The sequence below is a fragment of the Malus domestica genome, chromosome 04 (assembly GCF_042453785.1).
Source record: "Malus domestica chromosome 04, GDT2T_hap1".
NCBI classification, from domain to species: Eukaryota; Viridiplantae; Streptophyta; class Magnoliopsida; order Rosales; family Rosaceae; genus Malus; species Malus domestica.
In genome coordinates, this window is record NC_091664.1 from 25466652 (window position 1) to 25486065 (window position 19414).

Below are 19414 nucleotides of genomic sequence, written 5' to 3' on the forward strand. Positions count from 1 at the left end.
TATCCATTCACTTATATAATGACACTTAGTGTACAGAAACATGTTCTCAGTACACCAAAAATGTATCGTGTATTTGGAGGGCAATAATGCATTTAAAAATGTTAAACTATGAAGATTCAATTATATAATCATAAGCATAATGACCCAAGTACAAACGAAGTCGTGATCACAATAATAAAATAGATTTCGACGTCCAAATTAATCAGATGCCACCATCACGGTGTTTTCTGCGTAGGATTTCCACATCCCTATTATTGAGGCAATGTAACTACGACAAGGCGGTTCAGTGGTTGGGGGTGACTTTTAGGTATGTTTTCTACACGGCATGTCTTGAGTTCGACTTCTGACATTGATGAATTATACGATGGTTGCTTGGTGAAGGTTGAAATATCTCTGTGAGTCTTCCCAGTTCCCAAAAAAGTTGTCGTGGCGAAGTCACCACCTAATCTCCTTTTGATTATAAAAGTATTATTGAGGCAATGCTATTTTATATTATAGTCATCCCCTTGATTCCAAACAACCTTCCTCCCAATAAACAATTTGTTAAAAAAAAGAAAGAAGATATTCTAGCAAATTAAGTTGTCAAACCGTCAATTTGAAATACGTATTACGAATAAAAACTTAAGGGATCCCAAAACTTAATCAATAGTTTAAATTGACAATTTAATAATATAACATGCTCGGCCTATAATAAAATAGTTATCCACGCAACTTGATAAACTCGGATCAGGATCCTCTCTTGAGCAAATGGTGAGGATTCTCATGACCAGGCCCATCGGGCAGTTCAAATTTTATTCAATGGCTACAATTATTATAACTTTTAGAAGGACCCCCTGTTTGTAGCCGTTAAATAAAATTTGAACGGCTCGATGAGCCTGGTCATGAGGATCCTCACCATTTGCTCAGGAGAGGATCCTGATCGGATAAACTCATCCATTTCAAACCATGTCAGCAAATCAAGCCAATGAAACTACCAAGGATACAGTCAGCAGATTAACATACCAGATTATTGTATGCCCAAGAAAGTCGACGGAATAAATATTCAGCAGGGCCATCTAATAACCAGCTCACGAAATAAGAATGGGAACGCATGCATCTGGAATTGCACCCACAAAGGGCCGGGTTGTATGCAAATATGGTGCAGACCGTTCTTTTGTGAAAATGCCAGATCATCCAACTAGTCAAACAGACATACTCAAATTTTCTTGATCCACAAAAGACAAGAACCCGACGCCAGATCAAAACCATGTATATTGTTTTATGGGGCCAGCATCTTATCTTGACAACTCCAATTAGATTCCTAGCATATCTGGCATAATATTTTTATTAATGAGTCGACATATTATCCAGGTTTCTGTTCATGATTATAAAAAGCATAAGACAGTTGTATCATCAAACAGGACAATGCTGATTCATGCATGCATCAAAAGCAGCGGCTGAGAAGTAGAATGTTGCTAATTCTGTCACTTAACTCATAATTAATTAATTAGCCATTGGATTAACATAACCACATTAAGTTTAATTGGAAGACTAAATTGTAGCATAAGTCTCTGATATATACCACGGGTTTAGTTTTCATCTTTGCACTCTACTAATAGTCTATTGTCCTAGAATTATGTCATTTGTTGCCCTAGTAGTTCTTTTCATTAACTCCGTCAACTTTTTCATTAAGCTGAGGAATAAAATAGAAATTTCATCCAAAAAATAAGAAGATGATTTTTTTTAAGAGAAAGAGTTGGCTTCTCAAGGATTGATGATGAATTCATCTTTGAAATAGCTCATAATCCATTCATAGAACTTTGTGCTTATGATCGGGAACCTCTTTATTGACTAAATGATCTTAGTTTTAATTATTTTTTTGCATATTGATTTATAATATGAACGGTTCTGATCGTAAACAAGAAATCTGTCAATAGACCATGAAGTATTTTGAGGAGGAACTCCTCCATAGTATTAAGGAGTCAAGCTCTTCTCTTTTTCATATAAATTAGATTTTTTTTTTGTATGTAGACCATTACGCCCTTAAATTTGATGGAAAATAAGACGATTTGATGGAAGGACCACTTATGCAACTCAGAATTAAGTTAAAGAACATAAGAAACTAATATGAGAGCTTAGGGACGAAAACTAAATATGGGTACCATCAAACAGCCGCACAGCCAAAATAACATTCTAGGTGTACACAGCAACCAAATATACAAACGGGGTTATACAATTTATGTTCGAATGTTACGTGATTGAATGAAGCCTCTAATCTGATGTCAGTGAGTTATACAAGTTAAACACATCGTAATCACAGCGTAACTCTCAAAGAAGCTTGATACCATCCAAAATTTAAATGTCTATAGCAGCAATTATTTTTAGATCGGTTAATGAAAAAAGTTGCAGTAACAGCGTAAATCTCAAAGTCGACTAATTATTTACTAGGGCATATTTTAAATTTTGTAAACATAGCTAATAAGATTATGTTGAAAGCTTGTGGAGGTAATTAAACTGCTAGAAATACTAAAATTTATATTAATTACTCCATCTGGAGTAATGTAGTTTAATAACGAAAATTAATCACTGTGTGCAAGTAGAATAGATGTCAGACCTACAGATGTTGTTTAATCAATACTGTCTGAAGGTAAGATTAAGGTGGCCGGGACGAAGGCTGGTTGCTTCCAACAAACTCGTTGGAGCTGAGTCTGGTAGGATCGATGTCACGCCGTGAAACAAATGAGTCGAACGACCTCCGAATATCAGCAGATTTCCAGATTCCAAACAACATTCTCTGCCTTTGCAATATCGCTCTCATCTCCGTAGAGGAAGTCTGCTGAATCAGCTATAGAGATGGAGACGACGGGCAATCCTTCTCGGAGAGACTTTCCGCTTTCATCGCGATTCTAAAAATCAAAACTTCGTCTGATCACCAAATAAGTATAAAAAAATAATGGGTTAATTTCAGTTTACTACTTTGAAGTTTATTAGTTTTCAATATTTGGTATATTAAGTTTTTTCGTCCCAGAATGGTAGCTGAAGTCATAATTTTTGGGACAGTTTCATATATCCGTTAAAGTTGCTATCAAATCAGCCGTTAACTAGTGACGTGGTACCCACGTGGACAATGACTGGATGTCACTTGTCCATATGGGCCCATGTGGATATTAAAAATAATAATAAATAAATAAAAAATAAAAAATAATGCAAACTTAAAAAAAAAAAAAAAAATTTAAAAAACCCATCCTTCTTCTACCTCACACCCCTACCCCTCCATCCCACCCAACCTTCCTTCCCTTCTCTCGCCCACCCAACCCTTCGTCCCTTCTCTCTCAACGGCTGACGCCGGTTCACCTTTGGTCGACCCCGACAACCCGATTAGCTCCCCCAAATTTGACCTTTCTATCTTTCTCTCTCTTCTATCTCAGTTTCTCTCTCTATCTTCCAAGGTCGAATCGCGGATGTGCAGTGTGTTTCTGGATCTGGAGATGTGGAATGTGTTGCTGGATCAGAGTTGACGCCCTAAGCCCCTCCCTGGCCCTTCTTACCACCACCCAATGTGGACAGCAGAGCGAGAACCCCCTTCATCGTGGAAGGTTGCTGACTTGTCGCGGTGGAAACGACAACCGAGGATGATGCAGGGGGTTCTTGAGGACTGCCACATAGACTGTGATTCGTCCTCATTGGTGGTAAAGGACAATGGGGATTTCGTTGTGTCATCGTCGTTTCACAAGGCCTCGCTGCCATTCGATCTAAATTTCCCACCGTTGGATGTGGATGGAGAGTTGGGTAGTGAGATGGACGCCGATGCCGACAATGGAGAGAGAAGGGAGGGAGAGTTGGGTGGGTGCAGAGGAGAGAAGGGAGGGAGTGTTGGGCGGGATCCGGGGGGGGGGGTGTGAGGTAGGAGAAGGATGGGTTTTTCAATTTTTTTTAAAGTATATTTTTTTAATATTCATGTGGGTCCGTATTGACATGTGGCGTCCAATCATTGTCCATTTGGGCTCCACGTCACCAGTTAACGGTTGATATAACAGCAAACTTAATGGATGTATGAAACTATCTCAAAATTATGACTTTAGGTACCACTCTGGAATGAAAAAAATGTGATGTACCAAATGTTGAAAACCAAGAAACTTCAGGTTAGTAAACTGAAATTAACCCAAAAATAATTGTTGCCTTCAAGAACAATTGGGACTGGTGGAAAGTGACACAAATTTAAGAATATGACTAACCAAAATTAAGAGCATTGAATAAAACAACATAATTTTGATGTGTAAATGTAATTTATAGTACTATTTACATAGATTCTAGATCCTGCAACGCACATATACGTTTGGTTTTATTGAAAGTGTATTTGAGTAAATACCTGATGAAGACCAAGTTGACCAGTTGTTGTATAAAAGTTGGCAATTCATAAATCAGGAGACATTGAAGGGAGTATTTCTTCTGCTCTACTAACTCTGAGTTCCTATTTAATGTGGGCATGCGCCTCTCGAATCACTCTTTTATCAAACGAACTAAATTTTTTAGGTATTCCAGGAGGCCGAGTACCATCTATTGTTCGCCTATCTCCATATTTTCTTGTCTGAGGATCCCAGTCCCAGCCAAGGCACATCATCTATAGACGAAGTTTTGCTCCATCTTGGTAACCTGGCCGATAAAAGCCTCCAGGACCTACATCGAGCTCCCGGCATTTTTTCACTATTTCAACCTATAAATTTAAGTGTTACCAAGGCATTAGTAACAAGTTTGCAGTATAAAGAATCTAAAACAATCGGTTTTCAAAAAACTGCACAATGTGTCACCACAGATAGACCAGACCAGAATCATCAAAACCTAATTATCAGTAATTACTAATATTATGTCCATAATCTATATCGCAGATCAAATGCACATCATGAATGGAAATTGATAGGTACTTCTCTGATCTAGAATTGCTAATCTATGATTTAGAAGGGAAAAAACCCAAAACCTGTTGACTGAGGTTGACAAAAATTTCAACAATTTCGTCCCAGACCTCAGTAGTACTATTTGGACTTGTGAGGTCTGTATGTTCTGGATTTTCGAATTCCACCTTGTCTTCTTCATTCTGGTTTTCTATCTTTCTTGCAAGCCAAGCTTTAGGTGGAGAACTTCTGCTCCAAGACATGCATATATCAAACGGTTCATCATATTTCTTGGTGCATAACGAGACTTTTCTGGGAAGCCATGCATTCTTTTTTCCCCAAATTCTGTAGGAAAAGATGAATATATATCCTTCTCGCTTTGACAATCTGACATATTCGAGCTTTCATGTGGAAATTTACTTATATTCTTAGAGCATGAACTTGTAGCACCATCTTCCATATTAACTCGTTTTGATCTTACATCAATTCGATACTTCCTTTTATTGATATGAATAAAAGAACTGAGAGAGTAGCAGTTCGCCTTAGTAGGATCTAATGCAGACTTGGGAACAAGTTGCGTTGATCAAATACCAGATGGGACATCAGAAATCTTGTAATCAATTGAAAAACTTCCAACCCTTATCATTTGCCAATTTTCGTTTCTGTTTCCGACATTTCCACTCACAACACCAGCATGTGTATTCGAAGAAGAGCCACATCTGATCACCTGTCAGTTTAAAGAACAGGAAAGATAATTTATTTAGGAAAATGATATCCAAATAAGTAATAATTAAGGTAAATTAATTATTACCCGAAGCACAATTGAAAATTTAGAAGAACTGAGGAGTGGCGGGAATAAATGAAATACTACGGATTCAAAAACCACCTCTGGAAATTTTAACAACATTTTAGTGAAATTCTTAGCTTACTTCTAGTATCAAACAGTTTCTTAAAGAACCATTTTCACCACGTGATATTTTGGTTCTTGGAGTGTTTTTAAATAACATTAACAACAATTTAGGGTGTTACAAGAAGCACAAGGAATTGAAAAGATCATCAAAGATGTCATATACCAGAGAAAGGACTCCAAGTTTCCCTCCCCTCTCGTCCCTTCTATTTGAACGGTCATGATTAAGTTACGTCAACATTCTGTATTGACTTTTCTATGGAGCCACATATCAGATCTCCATTAATATCCCAAAACGACGAAGCTTGACCGACACCGAAATATACGAAATCGTCAGTGCAGAAATTCGAATCCAATGCTCCTTGGTTTGGCGGTTGATTTGGTTAAGTCCATCGGCGGTGCCGGTTCAGATGAACTGGATTTGTCTCCCGTCAGGTTGCTCAGTGAAGCCCAAAAGCGCCCAATTGGTTCGGCCCATAAGGAACCCTACATGTCAATATGGCGCGAGAACAATGTCAGCTGGCAAAGCGTGGAGAGCATAATGATCGCACACGCGGCAGGAGGCTTCATGTTATTCATGATGCAAATACACAAAATATAAGACGCCCTGGCGGGCCTGGCCTGCTGCCCACTACGGGTAATGGCACTCATCCCTTTCCACTGGCTCCACACTTCCTGATCCCTTTCTCATTCTCCATTTCACTACATGCGAAAAATTTATAATCCCACTTTCTCACTACATTCAGTTAAAAATAAATAAAATATGAAAACCAGAAACTAAATATTGAAACTCAAGTAGTTTTTAGTTTTCATTGTTTTTAAAAGTTGAAAGTAGTTACCCAACAAAATTTTATTTAAAAAAAAAATAAAAACTTAGAATCAAAAGTAAAAACTAAAAACGAATTCCTAATTAAAACTTGACGAGTTTTAATTTTTGCCCTCAAGTTTTTTGTTTTATTCCTTCACCTTCCTTCTTATTATCATGTTGCGTGCATCACCAATCATGTTGCCTCAATATGCCTTATTCATATATTTGACTTTTAATATCTTGTTTCTTTAATTCCGTTGATTACTTGTATTTTGACCTTCTATGTTTCATTGTTAAGTCTTTGAACAGATTTTGAAGTTTGACTCTTGGAAAAACAAACATGTTAAGTTGTTGCTAGATTACAAATTTATGTCAAGTATTTGATAATTTTCATTGTATTTAGCAAGTGATTATTCTTTAAAACAAGAGACCTACTAAATAGAGTACAAAATTAGGAATCGAGATCTTTTGCAGATCTTGCAGTCTGGAGTCGATAGATCGAGAAAATCTTACCACTCATTTTAAATTCAACGGCCCCCATTAGCTTATCTTATTATCCCACTTCACACAAACCAATAGTTTGAATCTCTCTCCCTCTCTTAAACAGTCTGCATTACTCAGTCCGTCGATGTCAGACTGCAAGATCCGGAGAGGATCTGAATTCCAAAAAGTGAAAGCTCAAACCTACTATACCCCCACACAAATAACAAACCAAAAAGTGAAAGCTCAAACCCTTTTCCCAAAAGTCCCACAATTCATGCCCACCCTTCCGCCTCTGTCTCTCATAAAATTCCTGCCAGAAAAAGGCCTTAATGTTTGAAATTTGAGCCTGCAATTCACTCATGCAGCTCTACTTCTTCATCTCTCTCACCATTTTCTTCACTTACGGCTACTCGAAAACCGATGTTCCTCTCGGATACCAGCTCACTCTGGAAGTGCCATTTGAGTACAATGTGGGATTCATTGGGAGAGCTTTTTTGATGGAGAACAATGAAACCAAACCAAGTTTCAAAGTTGCAATGAGTGTTGAAGACGTGAGTGGAAAGTACTCATGTTCCTTGCAAGTCTTTCTTGGAGATGTCAAGGTTTGGAGTTCTGGCCATTACTCAAAGTTTTACACTTCAAATTTATGTGTTCTTGAACTCTCCCATGACGGAGATTTGAGATTGAAGGGCCCAAAAGATAGGGTGGGATGGAGAAGTGGGACTTCTGGACAAGGTGTGCAGGTAAGTTTATACCGAAAAACAACGAAGAAACGTTAATTTTTCGCTAGTGATTTTAAAGTTCATCTTTGTGCCTCGTGCACTCTTTCAGTTAGTATGCATACGGTTAAAGTTTAATGCTCATCTTTACCCTCATGCCTTTCTCATGTGAGTCCGTATAAAAACAGGGAAATGATTTTCGTACTTTATTTTTCTCTCTTGCACTCCTGCTTCATTTTTATGAGACAATTGTATTGAATAAATCAAATGAGATTTAAGGGACATAAACAAAAGGAGGACTGCAATAGAAAGGCGAATATCATTTCTCAAAAATTGTAGTATCCAATTTGGAATGCAGATGGTTAATACAGAGTGTCAAAACCGCTACCTTTTGTTTGTACAATATTTGATCAATGCTGAATATTTTTTATTTTTTTTGTCAATTTGGTGCAGAGATTACAGATGTTGAGGACAGGCAATCTAGTTCTAGTTGATGCATTAGGCAGTATAAAGTGGCAGAGTTTTAATTTTCCAACTGATGTAATGCTTTGGGGTCAGAGACTAAGTGTTGCTTCTAGGTTGACTTCATTCCCAAGTAACTCCACTTCATACTATTCTCTTGAAATTGAACCAAGCAGGATTGCTCTCTACTTAAATTCTGGTAAATGGAACTATTCCTATTGGGAATTCAAGCCCACCAAGAACAGAAACATTGCTTATATTCAATTGGGTCCAAAAGGGTTAGAGCTATTCAGTTATAATCAAAAGAAAATTGCACAGATACATCCATCTGATGAAAATTTTCGGTTTCAGCCCATGAGGTTTTTAGCATTGGGGAACCAAACAGGAAATTTGAGGCTCTATTTTTACTCACCTAGCATGTCGAAATTTGATGCTTCTTTTCAAGCGCTAAACACCACTTGTGATCTTCCATTGGCGTGTAAGCCCTACGGAGTTTGTACAGTGTCCGGCACTTGTTCATGCATTCAACTTTTGATGACCGAAAATGGGACAAGTACTAGTACTAGTACTACAGCTTCTGATTGCGGTCAAGGAATTTCATCAAGAGGGTTTTGCAAAAGCGGGAATAAAATGAAGGCGGAGATGCTTGAATTGAAGGGTGTTAGTAGTGTTTTGAGGGGCGCTACAAAGAGTTTTAATGTGAGCAAAGAAGCATGTGGTAATTTGTGCTTAGAGGACTGTAATTGCACAGCTGCATTGTATTCTTCTGCAAAAGGGTGCTTTGTTTTTGGAATGGTAATTGGTATTAAACAGGTTGAGAATAAGGGAAGCGGATTATTGAGTTATATGGTGAAGGTTCCAAAGGGAGGTCATGGGGGTCATGGGAAGTCAAATTTGAAGAAATGGGTTTTGATCTTGGTAGGAGTGGTTGATGGGTTGATTATTCTTCTTGTTTTTGGAGGGCTTGGATTTTACTTGGTAAGTAAGAGAAGACACTCATTGTCTAATGGCATAGCAACTGACTCCATTTGATTCACTGGGTGTTTTTTTCGTCTTCGGATTCAATTTAGAAAGGCAAAGGAAACAGCATTTTTGGTTGTTTTTGAAATGTTCATAAGATAAGAAGCAATGCGTTGTAGTTCAAAGAGTGCATTTACAATGCAACAGCTGAAACCAAATCCAATGTTAGTTTGTTTTTCATTTTTTGGGTTAGGCTATTTATCAAGGGATTAGTCTTGAACCTAAGACGAAAATAGAATTTGAAACATAGTGGTTTTTAGCGTAATACATAACTAAGCAGACCCTTTAAAGGAAGGGATTCCCATTAAAAAAAAAGAATTAATTGTGGGACTCACTCTACATCGAATTTCAACATTAGAACTGTCTATTTTGTAAGTCCCGATTCATTGATCATCCTTGTAAAAGTTCAATTCAATCTGAAACCATTTGCCTATTTAATTATAACAATGAAATTTCATTTTTTCTTATAGAACAAAGTGTTCGTCAATTTCTTTGAACTCAATTAGATGTTTCAAATATTTTCGATTTGGTTAATATTTTGTACGGATGATCTAAGAGGTGCAACTTGAAAAATAGACGGTTCGGATTGTTGAAGTTGTAAATAGCAGAATTGAAGAACTAAGAGGAAAAGACAGAGAGAAATATTGAGAAAGATTTGTAGCTGTAAAGGTTTTTCTTCATTGATTTGTGTTGGTTTACAATCCTCACCTATATAGGTGTTTTCGGTACCAAACTTACAAAGCAAGTAATCTGCTTTTTAACTGCCTCCTTATATCAACTAACTACAACTCTAACAACCAATATTCCAACTAACATAACAGCTTATTTAATCTCTTGACAAGTGGCATTGTTTTAACCATTGATATCCTTCTCACTTGGATCACAGTTTTGTACTTCATTCTTCTTACATCCCCTTTCAATATGATGCTCTAAGGCACTGAGCATTAGATTGCCACAATGCTGTTGAAACAAAGGTGCAGATAAACCCTTTGTAAGTATATCTGATGACTGATCTGCTGAAGACACATGTTGAACTTGAAGATCTTCTCGAGTGACTCTCTTCCATACAAAATGATAGTCTATTTCAATATGTTTGGACTTAGCATGGAACACAGATTTGTAGACAGTGCAATAGCTGAAACATTATCATAGTATATCATTGGAGATGAATGTAAAGGTATATGCATATCACAGAATAACTGTCGAATCCAGGCAAGTTTAGCAGTAGTAATGGCTAGAGCTTGATTCTCAGCTTTTGTGGATGATCGAGACACAGTGTGTTGTTTCTTAGATGCCCAAGAAATATGATTTGAACCAAGAAACACAACAAACCCTGAAGTTGATCTCTTATCATTTGGATCACCTGCCTAATTTGCATCACTATAAGATTGCAAATGCATTGGTCCTCGTTTGAAATGAATACCATAGGTAGATGTTCCTTTAAGATATCAAATGATTCTCTTTACTGCAATGACATGAGAGACCATAGGATTATGCATGAACTGGCAAGCTTAATTGACTGCAAAAACGATGTCAGGTCTTGTAAAAGTGAGGTACTAAAGTGCTCCAACAACACTCCTATATTGTTCAGGACTTTGATAAGGCTTCCCATCATCCTTGAGTAACCTGTGATAAGGTAGACATGGTATGTTACATGGTTTAGAGTCTTGAAAATCCACTTTATCAACCAACTCATTGATATACTTTGTCTGTGATACAAACAAGCCTTTTGATTTATAACTGATTTGCAATCCCAGAAAGAAATACAACTTTCCCAAATCTTTCATTTCAAACTCTTTAGTGAGAGCTTGTATAACTTGGTTGATCAATTGAGAACTGCTACCTATGAGAATCACATCATCAACATACAATAGCAATAACACAGTCCCCCTTGAAGATTGTTGCACAAACAAGGAATGATCAACTTGAGAATCCCAAACTTGGTAACAAACTGGTGAATCTCTCATTCCAGGCTCTGGGAGCCTGTTTTAACCCATTTAATGATTTCTGGAGTTTGCAAACATAGTTTGAAGGATGTCTTGCACTCTTAAATCCTAGAGGTTGTGCCATATAGACTTCCTCTTAAAGTATGCCATGTAGAAAGGCATTTTTAACATTTAGCTGCCTAAGAGACCACTTAAATTGAGCAGCTAAGGCAAAGATTAGTCTTATTGTTATAGGTTTTACAACAGAACTGAACGTTTCCAGATAATCAACATCTTTTTCTTGGCTATACCCTTGTGCCACAAGTCTTGCCTTATGCCTTGCCACAAACCCATCTGCATTCTTCTTTATTTTATAGATTCATTTGCAACCAACTAAATTCTTATTAGGTTGTAATGGAACTAAAGACCAAGTCTTCTGAGAGTGAAGAGCAACTATTTCTTCTTTCATTGCAACCTACCATTCTGAAACTTAAGATGCAGTTTTGAATGTTTTGGGTTCTGAAGTGACAGTAGCAGTAAAAGCTCTCTTTTTGAACACCCCATTCTTAGATCTGGTTTGCATAGGATGTACATTCATTGGTATTGGTAGAACAACACTTAGTTACTCTTGTTGAAAGTCAGGATCCCCAGAGAAAAAATGTTGTGTAGTGGAGCATGTTAGAGGCAACTGATGTATTGCAGAATCACAAGATATGTATGATGTATTGTTATGATTGGTAGGTAAAGAAACAAACTCTGGAGCACTAGATGCAACTATTTCCAATGAATCTGAGGCTCTGGATGCATATAATGAATCTGAGGCACTAGATGAATGCATAGTCAAGGAGTCTGTAGTTCGAGATGATAATGAAAGAGATGAATGTGAACATGCTTGATTTCTTAATGTGAAGATTGGAGTTAAATGTGGTGAATGTATTGGAGTATGTGATGAATTCAATGAAGATGATGCAGAGGACAATTTTGACTGTTGAAACAGGCTGAAGGTTGAATATGGAAAACTTCATCAAATAAGACATATCTAGACACATGAATTTTACCAGTATGAATATTTAGGGGGGTGTATTCAATTAGGATTTTGAGGAATTTAAATATATAGAATTTGAGAGAGTTTGAGAGAAAAAAAAAAGATTTCCTAGAGATTTTGAGTGAATTAATTATAACTTCCAGAGAATTCACATGAATTGTGAGAGAATTCTTTACATGGGGTTAGAGAATTTCAAAGAATTTGATCAACAATTTCATTCTTTTTATAGTGAAAAAAAAAGGCTTGGTGTATATCAGACTACAAAATTCCAGGAAATAACTACGTGTTTAACCTATAAGGCTGACAAATCATTTCGATGTTTGAAGTTCCAAGCTTCGTAGCTCATGCTACCAGGAACTTGAGAAAATTCGAAGATTCATGGCTACTGTTCTCTTGAATATCCGTAGTAGTATTTATCTTTGTCACATGAATTTTTTTTTGACTAACTACTTTAGCTCCTCCATTTTTTGAATGATCTTTGGGTTCAGGAGGTCTCTTTGATTCCCTTATTAGAGTGCTTTCCTGGCTAAGATGGTAAACATCCATAATAGCCTTCATCCAGGTGTGAAGTTGCACCAACATCCTGACAAAATATGGCAAGGAGAGAAAAGTAGAGCATAGATGAGCTTTTGAAATCCGAGGATAACCATTGAACTTCTTATGATACTATAAATAATCAGTTTCATCCTACTAATACCAAATCACAATACCAAGTTCACTAGCTATCAAAGTGAAATTAAACATTGGCATTCAAAAAATTGAAAGTTAGGGCTTACATAATAAACTAGCTATCAAAGTTTTTCAAACATAAATTGCATACTCCAATCCGTAAAAATAATTAATTCTCTATTTCTCATCTTTGAATGCTATCATTCGCAACATTTCTCCACATATTTGTAGTTATGTCAGCTCTCCATGCATTAGCAATCTGTCGTTGTTGCTCTTGAGTTTGATTACCTAGTTCATCATCATTTTCTTCATCTTCAGATTTATCATCTTCTGGTTCGATTGGAAATTCATCAGAAAGATACTCCTTGCGAAGAAAGTTGTGCCTTGCACAAGCTAACACTAACTCTGCTTGTGTTTTAATTAGAAATGGAGGTGCAAACTTGAAAATTGTGAATCGAGATTTAGATACACCAAATATCCTCTCCACTACGTTTCTCAAGGAAGCACGTCGAAGATTGAACAAGTCATTCGCATTTACGGGGTCACGATCGTTACCAGCAAAATCTTGGAGATGATATCGAACACCTTGAAACGGAGCTAAAAATTGAAGACGATTTGCAAATCCACAATCCACTAGAAAAAATTTACCTAAAATTAAAACACATAAAGTTATTATTTATGGTACGTCCTAGTATAAATAAATGAATGAATATGAACCTTCTGGCACTTTAAGTCCGTTCCTCCTTGATACAACATCATGTAATAGTTTGGAGTCATGAGCTGAACCCTCCCATCCGCTAAGAATATATATGAATTCCAAATCAAAGTTACAAGCAGCTAATACATTTTGTGATATTTTACCATGATGATCACGATAGCTAGCTACTTTAGGTCCTGATACCATTGCTGGTATAGGTGTTCCATCAATAGCTCCAACACAATCTTAAATTAATTATAAGAGTTAATACATAGCTAAGAATATGTTTATGAAACCAGTTTAATCAAGATATGGTTAAGATAAGTACTAATTACTAACCTTAAAATAAGGGTAAAATCTTGTACTTTCTCTTATTTTAGTTGGCATCGTGGATCCAGGTTGTACCATCAAATCTAGTGCAATTGTGTTCAAGGCCTTCAAAACATTGTTGAAATTTTTGCTTGTTGTAAAATGTGACCGGCGAAATGTGTCCTGAGTTTGGCAATATCAAGAATTTTGACCAATAGTGAGTAGAAATGTAGCAACCATTTCTTCAATACAAATAAATCTTGTACCCTTCAAATGCGTCTTTTCTGTAAGGACGTCGCATAACTTTAAGAAAATATCTAGATACATTCTATATAGCACTCGAAATTCTTGAGGATCCTTATTCAATACCTTGTTAATATAATCGTATCCAGTTCTACTAATAGGTCGTCGAGCCAATGGACGTTCAATATGATCATCATGTATAATAACCATTAATGCATTTAGCACTTGAACTATTGCTTGTACTGCCATCAATAGTAACTTAATGGCTTCATGATACTCTTCATCTTCTCTTTCCATTTCCTCTTCACACATACTTTCAGACATTATATAAAGAATCACCTAAAAAAACAAAACTATACCATTAGAACATAATAGAGAGAAAGGTAAAGAAATAAACTACTTCTTCTATCATTTAAACCAAAGTCAATGTATTATCAAACAAATTAGATACTCCAAGATCAAATTTGAAATAACCAAACCAAAGTCAACATGTTATCAAACAAAAGTAAATACTCCAAGATGTAAACAAATGTAAAATAATCGCATTCACTCCATATTGTATTTTATCCATTCTGAGTGTTCTTCTGGTGTCATTTTCAAGAACTCTTTTTTCATTCCCAATTTTTGAACCAACGCAACTGCTTTGTAATGACTAGGAGCATCCAAGTTTGGAATCTCTTTGATAGCATCCCAAACATTGTTGTTTTTCTCTTCTTCTTTTTTCTCCATTTCTTTTTTTTTTTCTCTCTATCTTTTTCTCTTTTCTCCATTATGCTATGAATTCCTTGAATTTCAGTGGCAATTGCAGCAATCGAATCCATTCCAATATAAACTTTTTCCATAAGAAAGATATGAGAGGTAGTCCCTTTTAATTTTGGTTCAAACTTAGGTCAAGATCTTTTCCTTGGAAGTAGCTTTGGTATGGGTGGAGCAGCGGGAGCCTCAAAATTTTCATCTAGGAAAGATGATGCATAGGATGGCATTTGGAATAATGGATCAAGTTGCTCGACGTTCTTATCAAAGGGAGGAAATTCGTCTAATTTGACTGGCCTACTTTCTTCAACTCTATATGTTATGGCATTAGTATCATCACCCAATCCAATTGATTATTTCCTTTAGCTGTCCCATCACCAAAAATAGTCATCAAATCTTCATAGTCTACAAATGTCTATTTGCAAATACCTCGACTCTTTGGGTAAAACTAGCAAAAATAAAAACATAATAAAATTGTTAAATACAAAATGTATAAACATGAAGATCATCATGTGTAAATAATATATTCTTTAAATAAATAAATAAAACTCACCCTAAGGAAACATTCTCATACTTCATCACTAGCTGTGAGCTTCTTTGTGACATGGTCCCAACTAACTCCAGAACTGTGTCTAAAAAGCTGGCAAATTGATTGAAATCGACCCTTCAATGTTTTCATATGGTTCTTAACGTGATCTTCAATTTTTTTACACCCAAGTTTTTCATTGAGCACGGGAACAATTTTGGCTTCTATGGTCTGCTTGCTTATTATGCCATTAGCATCACGCCATCCATTGTTTATGGCCTCAACAAGTAGCTATAACAACATGTTGTTCTCTTGCATAGACCATTGATAGTTTCCTTTTGTCTTTTCTTGTTGTTAATCTCCCATTTATAATCTTACTAGATGATGCATTATAATAAAACAATGAGACATGAAAAAAGCATAAATGACTATAAAAAAAGACTGAATGATTGTTTCATATTAGATTAAAGAAATCATCTCAACAGATGGACATATTATTTATTGATGCACAAAACAGGAGGGGTATTGGAACAACATAAATCCGACCGTGAATCTGCAAGAAAGTAAAGAACACAAAATGTATTGTGGTTCACCCCAATGTTTGGGCTACGTCCACACTGATGTTGATATTGTTTCACTATGAATGGTGAATATACAAGAAGGCTAGAGGCAGTGTGCTCTCTAGCCTATTTTCTGTGTTTGCCCTCTCTGAGATGTTTTCTCTCTTCCCATGGCCTAAAAGTTTGACCTCTCCCAATGAGGAGAGTGAGGAGTCCTTTTATAGAATAAGGGCTCCTCACTTATTACATATTTGCCCCTTCATTTATTACATAATTACATTTGAGTCCCCCGAGTATTTATACGAGGTCTAAATACGGAGGCCTTAAATATGGTACAAACAGTACTCCCTCAAGTCTTCAGTCAACATAGTTTTTTGGCTGGAGATTTGAAATTCAGTCCATGTGTGGGCCGAAGTAACTAGATGTCGTCTAGAACTGATACTCGATATGAGGCGGTGCTCCATGTGAAATGATGCTCAACTAGAAGTAGCACATGTTGCGAGGCTACTCGGCTTGTGGCTTATGTTGCCTTGGTTGGCTCGGCTTGTGGCGTTGAAGGTGAGGGAGTCCCTTTTATAGAATAAGGGTTCGCTCCTCAATACATAAATGATGGGCTAGAGTTGATGCTCGCGGCGAGATGGTTGCTCAGCAGGTGGCGATGCTATCTAATGATGGTGATGAAGTCCCTTTTATAGAATAAGGGCTCACTCCTCAATACATAAGTGATGGGTTAGGAGTGATGCTCGCGGCGAAGCGGTTGCTCAGCTGGCAGCGATACTCTCTAATGAATGTGAGGGAGTCCCTTTTATAGAATAAGGGTTTGCTCCTCAATACATAAGTGATGGGCTAAGAGTCTTTTTTCTAATGAAGGTGAAGGAGTCCATTTTATAAAATAAGGGTTCGCTCCTTAATACATGAATAATGGGTGCTCTCTAATGAAAGTGAGGGAGTCTCTTTTATAGAATAAGGGTTCGCTCCTCAGTTCATAAATAATGGGCTAAGTCCCCCAAGTTTTTTTTTCATGAGGCCTAGTTGCGGAAGCCCAATATATGGTACATAGTGTAGTCCCCCAAGTCTTCAGTCAACAGAGTCTGTTGGCTGGAGACTTCAAATTCAATCCATGTATGGGCCGAAGTGGCGGTTGTTCGGAGGTGGTCTTTGTATACAATGCACTGAAGCTTTGTAGGTGAAGCTTTGAAAGTGAAGTTTTATAGGTGAGGCTTTGAAAGTGAAGCTTTGAAGCTAGAGCTTTTGTAAATGAAGCTTTGAAGTCGGAGCTTTGTAAATGAAGCTTTCGAAGCTGAAGCTTTTGTAAATGAAACTTTCGAAGCTGGAGCTCTTGTAAATGAAGATTTCGAAGTTGGAGCTCTATAAATAAAGCTTTCGAAACTGGAGCTCTCGAAGCTGGAGCTCTGTAAATGAAGCTTTCGAAGCTGATTGACATGAGTGATGCTCATGAATGTTTATGTTGATTGACATGAGTGATGCTCATAGATGTTGACATGAGTGATGCTCATGAATGTTGACATGAGTGATGCTCATGAATGTTTATGTATGATTGACATGAGTGATGCTCATGAATGTTTATGTATGATTGACATGAGTGATGCTTATGTATGATGGTGATTATCATGAGTGATGCTCATGAATGATTTTTTGGAGGACATGTTGTACTTTTGATCACCTGGTTGGTGATAATAACGGCAGGTGACTGAATAATTTTGGAGTACTGGACGTACTTTTGATCACCTAGTTGGTGATAATAGCGGCAGGCTGCTGAATAATTTTGGAGTACTGGACGTACTTTTGATCACTTGGTTGGTGATAATAGAGGGTGAACCTTAAGTGGAGGGATGAATGTTGGAGCTTGAAGCCATAGAGCCTGGCTCTTTTGGGTATATGGGCATTCGCCATCCACATAACCTTCCAGCCCACTATTTTGGGCTTGCCGACATTTTGCCTTTTTTTTTTGGCATGCTGCATTCTTTCTTTATTTATGATTACCCTCTGGTGGGGTTATACATATGTCTCCAAAAGATAAGAAAAGTAAATCACATCATTCAAAAAAGCTGCTGGGAATTGGCAACAACGAGATTTCTCCCTTCACATTAACCTCAACGGTCCAGCTGTTAGAGGAAACCTTCACGTGGAGGCAGGTTTGGTCAGCATGCATGGTCTCTCATACTTTGATAGTACAATCCTGGGAGCCCATATATATGACACCGTTTCCACCCTATTTTACACAATTACTGTAAGTGTGTGGCCACTAAGACATATAATAGATTTCCTCAACGTAACATCCCATATGCGTGCATCACCATCTTTGCTAGCACTTACAAAGCGTCGACTCGGAAAGCTAAGGTGGACTGGTTCCCAAGAAGCGAATGTTCGAGCAAGTGGGTGTCCGGTCAAATAAGAGATCACCATGAGCATGTGGCTCATCAGTTTATAAGTTGGTAGACTTCTTTAATCAGCAACAATGTTGATCAGTGGATCTAGTTGCTCAATAATTTCAAAGATAATAATAGAATTATTATAAGGAAAGAATCTTATCTCCGCTTTTCCCCTGGCTTTTTCAGAAAATGGGCATGGTGGGAACATGTGCTTCCCCTCATCTGATTGGCAGTGGTTTCAACCATGAGTTCCTTCAACTTTTTGTTTAAAGCAAGCCCCACCCATCCAGAGCCCTATAAAGCAACGCATTCTGTGTTGATATTTTGCACTAATGCATCAAAAGAACAAAAACTCGTGCCAATGGCCCAGCCCACGTTACTATGAGGGACTCACCATCATTTTAACTAATAGGAGTCAGATTTTCTTTTTCAGAAAACCTTCTCTCTTTTTCTCTTTTTTTGTTGAAATTATGGTCTGCTCTCTTTATTCTTTGCTTTTGCAGTGTCACCCATGTGCTCTCGTAGAGGAAAGCTTATGGTGTAGGAGATCGAGCCTGGACTTGCCAACGATCTGTCGGGCGCCGACGATAATGATGCAGATGTCAGATATAGTTGACGTCGGCGATGATCCTGGTACGTTGGAGGAAGGCGGCTTCGAGCTGGATGCCCATTACATGGCTTCTGAACCTGGGAACCTTCAATCACATCTCCTTCTCCAAAACCAAAACCCTTCTTTCTCTAACCAAACAGCAGCTTTCTCTCTACAACCGAAATAGTCTAAAAGCCATGGACCTCAACAAAGCACCTAAACCGTTGAAGATCCTCTGTAGCTATGGTGGTAAAATTCTCCCCCGCCACTCTGACGGCACACTCCGATAAGTCGGTGGCCACAACCGCGTCCTCATCGTCTATTCCTCCATTACATATACAGAGCTAATGGAGAAGCTTAAGGAGTTTTGTGGCTACTCTGTGGAATTGAAGTGTCCATTGCCGAACAGAGATTTGGAGACCTTGATTGCCGTAAAGT

At 37.4% G+C, this 19414-nt stretch overlaps 3 protein-coding genes and 1 pseudogene across 3 annotated transcripts; 1 reads left to right on the forward strand and 3 right to left on the reverse strand.

Moving 5' to 3' along the window:
* Positions 1-2576: 2576 nt before the first annotated feature.
* Positions 2577-5131, reverse strand: LOC139195074 (DNA N(6)-methyladenine demethylase ALKBH1D-like; annotated as a pseudogene).
* A 2176-nt stretch (positions 5132-7307) lies between these two features.
* Positions 7308-9447, forward strand: LOC103408576 (G-type lectin S-receptor-like serine/threonine-protein kinase SD2-5). The gene is made up of 2 exons (XM_070820344.1): positions 7308-7809; positions 8239-9447. The coding sequence occupies exons 1-2, from the start codon at positions 7426-7428 to the stop codon at positions 9277-9279; spliced, it is 1425 nt and encodes a 474-aa protein (XP_070676445.1). The 5' UTR covers positions 7308-7425; the 3' UTR covers positions 9280-9447.
* A 3643-nt stretch (positions 9448-13090) lies between these two features.
* LOC139195075 (uncharacterized) lies at positions 13091-14011 on the reverse strand. Its single transcript, XM_070820264.1, has 3 exons — positions 13939-14011; positions 13624-13848; positions 13091-13236 (listed from the first exon to the last, which is right to left on the reverse strand). Exons 1-3 carry the CDS (start codon positions 14009-14011, stop codon positions 13091-13093), a joined length of 444 nt encoding a protein of 147 aa, XP_070676365.1.
* Positions 14012-14701: 690 nt separating this feature from the next.
* On the reverse strand, positions 14702-18167 carry LOC139195076 (uncharacterized protein At2g29880-like). Its single transcript, XM_070820265.1, has 3 exons — positions 18108-18167; positions 15483-15725; positions 14702-14902 (listed from the first exon to the last, which is right to left on the reverse strand). The coding sequence occupies exons 1-3, from the start codon at positions 18165-18167 to the stop codon at positions 14702-14704; spliced, it is 504 nt and encodes a 167-aa protein (XP_070676366.1).
* Between the last annotated feature and the right edge of the window lie 1247 nt (positions 18168-19414).